The sequence below is a fragment of the Arachis stenosperma genome, chromosome 3 (assembly GCF_014773155.1).
Source record: "Arachis stenosperma cultivar V10309 chromosome 3, arast.V10309.gnm1.PFL2, whole genome shotgun sequence".
Taxonomy (NCBI): domain Eukaryota; kingdom Viridiplantae; phylum Streptophyta; class Magnoliopsida; order Fabales; family Fabaceae; genus Arachis; species Arachis stenosperma.
Genome location: NC_080379.1, coordinates 101,622,089 through 101,627,424, shown reverse-complemented (window position 1 = coordinate 101,627,424; position 5,336 = coordinate 101,622,089). Strand labels below are relative to the sequence as shown.

Below are 5,336 nucleotides of genomic sequence, written 5' to 3'. Positions count from 1 at the left end.
GAGGCGACGGAGGCTGCCCCCTCCGCTCCGGCTGCTCGAGCGTGGTCGCCGGGACCCAGTACGACTTCCATTTAGACGGTCCCCACAGACGGCGCCAATGTTCGGTGGTCGGGTTCCAAACAGGTCGGGTGGACAGATGTAGGGGTGAGGGCGCCTTAACTTGGGTCGCACTGCTTGCGGGTTGTCGAGTATCCGAGCACTGGTCGTGGAGAGATGATGAGGGGGGGTGCCACCTGCAAAGACACTCCGACGCTCAAGTCAGCAATGTGCAGGCGGGCAGAGTGATAGGGTGAAAGGATGTGACGTACCTCGTGGGAAGAGCCAATCTTCCCCTTATATAGATGTCAGTAGTGGGCCCCTCATGGGACAGGCCCATATCCCCAAGGACGTTGTCCTGCAGCCGTGTGTGAGCCGTACAGGACGCGTGTCCGGGTCGGTTGGAGGGCGCGTGTCTGGGTCGGGTATTGCTTGGGTCGGGTCGACCCGTGCTGACTTTGGGCCGGGCCGTAACAGAATAAATATTTTCTGTCCAGAATTTTTCTCTGTCATACTCTTTAGGTTCTATTACGTGTTTTTCAGACTTTATGATAACCAAAAGTGTCCCATTACATAGTCCTATTCAGTGATCAATGTTCTTTAGTAACATAATAGACATTCCTACCTCAAGTGTTAATTCATGGTTTGGAACATCTGAGCATTTGATGGTGTTTAAAAAGTCGAGTGTGTACGGATGCCAAAATATCATTGTTCGTTTTTATTGGGCATTGTTTTTTTATGGGTCAGGTTATATTGGGCATCTTTTTCAGAGCTGTAATAAGTTTGGGCTTCACCGGTGTTCAAACTCATTGTGTATTGATTAATCTCATCCACAATTAATAAACTAAATCTCCATTTTGGTTTCTTAGATTCACGCGATTACTTATACTGATTTTTCAGATTTAAGTTTTGGCATTAATATGGTCCCTCAATTCTTTTTGGTGATAATTAGACAAATGGAATGCTGAGATGACACCCTTTTTATCACGTTGGACGCTATAATAGCTAGTTGATATAACAAGGATTGTATTTGTATCCAATTTAGTCATGAAACTCTAATTATCTTATTATTTATCTGAGTTATAATAACAAAGTTTTAATAAAAGAGACCAAAAAAAATTTCATCCACAATTTGCAACTTCAATGCAAGCATAGTCCATTCCTTAGGGATGGCAACGGAATCTCATGCGGCGGGGACATGCCCCCGCCCCCTGCCCACATAACATATTCCCGTCTCCGTCCCGTCACTGGGACGGGTAACAGGGATCCCGTATCTGCCGGAGACCACCAGCGGCCACCACCGAAGTATTTCTGCTGCCGTTAATTCCAAAACAGCAGACATCCGATTCGCCGCCGCATACGAATTGTCCCATCGCGGCTGCTCCGCCAGTTGCGGCGGCGACAAAGCAATGGTTTCGGCCCACGCTTGAATTGGGGATTATTTTAAACTTGTTCGTGTTCACCATGCTAATGTAAATCACTAACCGTTTTGTTCAGCAACTTTAAAGTTCAAAGTTTTTCAATTTTCACAAAATCAAGTTAACTAAACCCTGATTTTATGGTTTTTGTAGGCTTTGGTGCATTCGTCTCGGTGTTTTTGGTTTCCATTCAAACCCCAATTGTAGTTAGGAATTCTTATTTCCTTTTAATCTCTGTTTGCAGTGAATGTCAGTGATATACTGATATTTGACTTGAATAGCTTATGTTGTAAGAGTTGATTATGATTCACTTTAATGTTTTGCAATAGGCATTTCGAAGATTGGGAGCTTCAGTGAATAGATTGTCTAAGATTGTTTCAGAAGAGGTGCCTGGGACTCTATCTTCTCTCAAACTTTCTAGCATGGAGCTGAATGATTTGACCCAAAAGCTTGGTAATTTAAGGTAATATTGGAAAACATGCTAAATTCAAAATGCTATTATCATGCATTACCATAGTTACATGAATTCAACAATTAGGTAGTGTACTGCATATCAAATCATCTGCACACCGGACGGTGATATGTATATTTTCCACGTAAAGTATTTCACATATGGTGTATTGCGGACTGCGTACCCGTCCCCACACCGGAACGTATTGTGTTCCATGTAACTATATGCATTACTTTAACGAATGTTTGGTAGTATTATACAAAGGGAATGTACATTTTGCTCCCTGAAATTGCACGAGCAATTTGTTCTCGGAAATGTGACTCCTGTTAATCCCGAGCAAACTTTCGTTTTACAACTGTTAGTGTAGCCCTGATGTAGACAAGTAATTACTGCCTTGGCTGTGATTATGCATTACTTGAATGAATGTTTCTTTATACATATAAGCTGAGTTGAACTTTTAAGTTAATATAATTTACATTAATAATGTGGTTGTGTAAATAAGCTCTACTGCTCTAGTGTATCTTGTTTAAAATTCATGACCAAACTATTAATAATGAGAAATGATTTACCCTCCAAATAGATCATCCTAAACTTCCTCTGAACTATTAAATGAGGGAATAATTGATTGCTTTTTTGATATTTTAAGACATCAAAAGTTTCTACTTTTTCACTATTTTTAGTGTTTAGGTATATAGGAGTATTTTCAGGATGATATATCATTTCACATTATTATTTTGATTAATAGAAATCTGACTTAGTCAATGATGAGTTGACCAATCAACCCATCCCCTTTTGGCCCCTGACTTTTTTCATTTTAGACAACCCATCCCCTAACTATAGAAAAATGACAACCTGCCCACTATCCTTCCTTTCATGTTCTTTTTCTCTATGGTTGCCAATTATAGCCCGTCAAGTCAGTATGTCTCTGATGATGTTATGCCATTCATTTCTTAGGCATATAATTTCTGGAGTTCGCATAGGAAGGAAGGAAGAAAGCAGTACCAGTTCGAGATCCTATCTTAAGAACCCAGCATCATAACACCAGCAATATCGTGGACGTGCATAAGGATGTTGTTTCTGGGATTAAGCTTGGTTGAATAGGAGTCATTGAGTTGGTGTATGATCTTTTCATTGTCTTGGATTCTATTGAAATCACAAGCTATCTGTTGAAAAACGAACATCTAGTGCTTTCAAATTTAAAGCTGCCATTGCAAAATAGTAAGAAAAATTGCTCAATCAGGGCCCTAGTCTCTATGTTGAGTGTTGACCCTGAATATCAATCCATTTCTAGAACAGATATTCTATACTTCAATATAGGTTACAAAATGTGAATATTGTGATGACTCTGTTCATTTTTGAAGCTATGGAATCTCGATCGGTAAATAAATTTGAATCTTAGGTTTATTGTAATATGTAATTTCATTGAGGCAGAACATGTATCAGTTGACTATATTGGAAAAGAATATTTACAGTTTTGCATGCTTCTTTAGCATTTTTGCAGCATCTTTTGCATTTTCTGGTACTGGCATGTTGCACAGTAGAGTTACTCTAGAAGATGATACCAAAGCTTTGTTTCTTGAATTTGACGGATCAATTTTCCACATTCTCACATCCCATACCTGCTACAGAGGAAAACTGTGTTATGGAATGCTTTTCTGATTAACCCACAATTATAAAAGAGATCAATAACATTTTATATAAAATGATCATAGTCGTCTTATTTTGGTGACTTAATAAGATAAAGCAATTTCATTGTTTTAAGAGTTTGGCTAAGCTGTTCCTTAGAAATATTTGTTAAGAAAACGAAAGGATGATTTTATAGGCTAAGAAAACCTCTATACATATATTACATTGGAAGATTAATTTTTTTCCTTTTTTTTTCAATAAGAAATTATCACTTTTTTATTCTTAACAAGTGTCCTTATAATACTAGTCAGCAAAATCGTTGTTTTAAATTTTAATTCTAATCCACTACACCTTTGATTTTTTTTTTCTAATTATGGTGGGCGTATCCGTTATTCATCCATAGGTTATCCCATTTTTGTAAACATCGTCAAAACGGAATATCCATTGAATGTTTAATGCATAGAGAAATCTCATGAAAATTTAGATTCATTTAACTTATTCTAACAAATGCACAAGACCAAGGAAGGATAAGGATCAGGTTTTAGTGCAGACACCCTGTCATCAAGTCAAGCCTCTGAAGTCAGAACTAAATGAGTACTACATGATATTTAGCCAATGACGTACTTTTTGGAAGAGTTTTGACTATTCAGTGTTATATTATTTGATTTAATACAAAAACATGCATGATAAAACATAACACGAAGATTGAAGAGTCAGCATAAAAGAAGAAAAAAGGTGAAACGGGTAAAGCACCTGAATGGTTTTGCCAAGATTCAAAGGGGTAGCTTGGGCGTGGATCAATTCACCAAGTTCTGCTCGTTTGACATGGTTGATGCTAAGTTGAATTCCAGCTACCCTTTGAAAACCAGAAGCTATGTGTGCTCCCATGCTTGCGAGTGACTCTGCTATCAATGCTGATACCCCTCCATGAAGCACCTTAAATGGCTGGCCTCATATTCAAATTCAATTCCATAAAATTAAATTCATTTTATTCTTCGTAAATGAAAAAAGAAAAAAAAAAGAAAAAGGAAGAAAGAAATTGCAGGTGGGTTATTGTTATTGACCTGGCAGCATTTCTCGGTAACAATGAAACGACCGGAAATTCTTTGGGGTGTTATATCTTCAAATTCAAACCCAAATAAATGAAGGGGAACGTCCAAAACTGCAGTTTTGGATTTTGCCGATGATGATGATGGTGGAGCCTTATCCTCCATGAAACAATAACTGGACAAAAATAAAAGCTATTATCTTTCTTTCTTTCTGTTCTATTGTTATCTCTTTTTCCGTAAGAACACAAAAGGCAACCAGAGATGCTTGGTTATAAAACTGGACTTTGAGGATGTGAGGTCTGATTCCAAGGGTATTTTGGCCCATTAAATGGGAATGGAAGTTTGGGTTGGTGAGGAAGCATTTCGATATTGACTTCCTACCTTAATGGTACAAGGCGAAATTGGGAGTCGCAAATGGTCAAAATTTCCATCATCAAAGAAAACAATAATAATAAACAAAGATAGAAAAGCAATGGACGGCGGCAGGCAGCAGCGAGGACTAATTAATTATAACTTAAATAATATAGTCTTTTTATACTTACCTAAAAAATATGGGTTGGAATCTCACTACTAACAATAAAATAAATAAATAAATGGACGGCGGCGGCTTAACTATGGGTAGTAACGTTTCTTAATATGCCTAATTACGTAATTAACTATTGAACAAGGACACTACAAGTTTTGTATAGGTGTGTCTCGGAAATTTTGGATCAGACGCATAATTGAGACCTTTTTGACGCAATCAACAAATTTTTG

General features: G+C 37.9%; 2 protein-coding genes across 2 annotated transcripts; one reads left to right on the top strand and one right to left on the bottom strand.

Moving 5' to 3' along the window:
• The first annotated feature begins 361 nt into the window (after positions 1 to 361).
• LOC130966488 (uncharacterized) lies at positions 362 to 3,141 on the top strand. Its single transcript, XM_057891299.1, has 5 exons — positions 362 to 406; positions 1,300 to 1,510; positions 1,614 to 1,657; positions 1,784 to 1,917; positions 2,860 to 3,141. The coding sequence occupies exons 1-5, from the start codon at positions 362 to 364 to the stop codon at positions 2,942 to 2,944; spliced, it is 519 nt and encodes a 172-aa protein (XP_057747282.1). The 3' UTR covers positions 2,945 to 3,141.
• A 48-nt stretch (positions 3,142 to 3,189) lies between these two features.
• On the bottom strand, positions 3,190 to 4,967 carry LOC130967533 (1,4-dihydroxy-2-naphthoyl-CoA thioesterase 1-like). The gene is made up of 3 exons (XM_057892430.1): positions 4,596 to 4,967; positions 4,285 to 4,476; positions 3,190 to 3,524 (listed from the first exon to the last, which is right to left on the bottom strand). Exons 1-3 carry the CDS (start codon positions 4,743 to 4,745, stop codon positions 3,372 to 3,374), a joined length of 495 nt encoding a protein of 164 aa, XP_057748413.1. The 5' UTR covers positions 4,746 to 4,967; the 3' UTR covers positions 3,190 to 3,371.
• Between the last annotated feature and the right edge of the window lie 369 nt (positions 4,968 to 5,336).

What these genes read in the sequence shown, in the direction of transcription:
- LOC130966488 (XM_057891299.1), top strand. Translation starts at nt 362, where the DNA reads ATGGGACAGGCCCATATCCCCAAGGACGTTGTCCTGCAGCCGTGT. An exon ending in CGTGTTCACCATGCTAATGT is followed by an intron (nt 1,511 to 1,613) that starts AAATCACTAACC and finishes TTGTAGGCTTTG; the next exon opens with GTGCATTCGTCTCGGTGTTT. An exon ending in CAAAAGCTTGGTAATTTAAG is followed by an intron (nt 1,918 to 2,859) that starts GTAATATTGGAA and finishes TTCATTTCTTAG; the next exon opens with GCATATAATTTCTGGAGTTC.
- LOC130967533 (XM_057892430.1), bottom strand. Translation starts at nt 4,745, where the DNA reads ATGGAGGATAAGGCTCCACCATCATCATCATCGGCAAAATCCAAAACT. An exon ending in TTACCGAGAAATGCTGCCAG is followed by an intron (nt 4,477 to 4,595) that starts GTCAATAACAAT and finishes ATATGAGGCCAG; the next exon opens with CCATTTAAGGTGCTTCATGG. An exon ending in ATCTTGGCAAAACCATTCAG is followed by an intron (nt 3,525 to 4,284) that starts GTGCTTTACCCG and finishes CCTCTGTAGCAG; the next exon opens with GTATGGGATGTGAGAATGTG.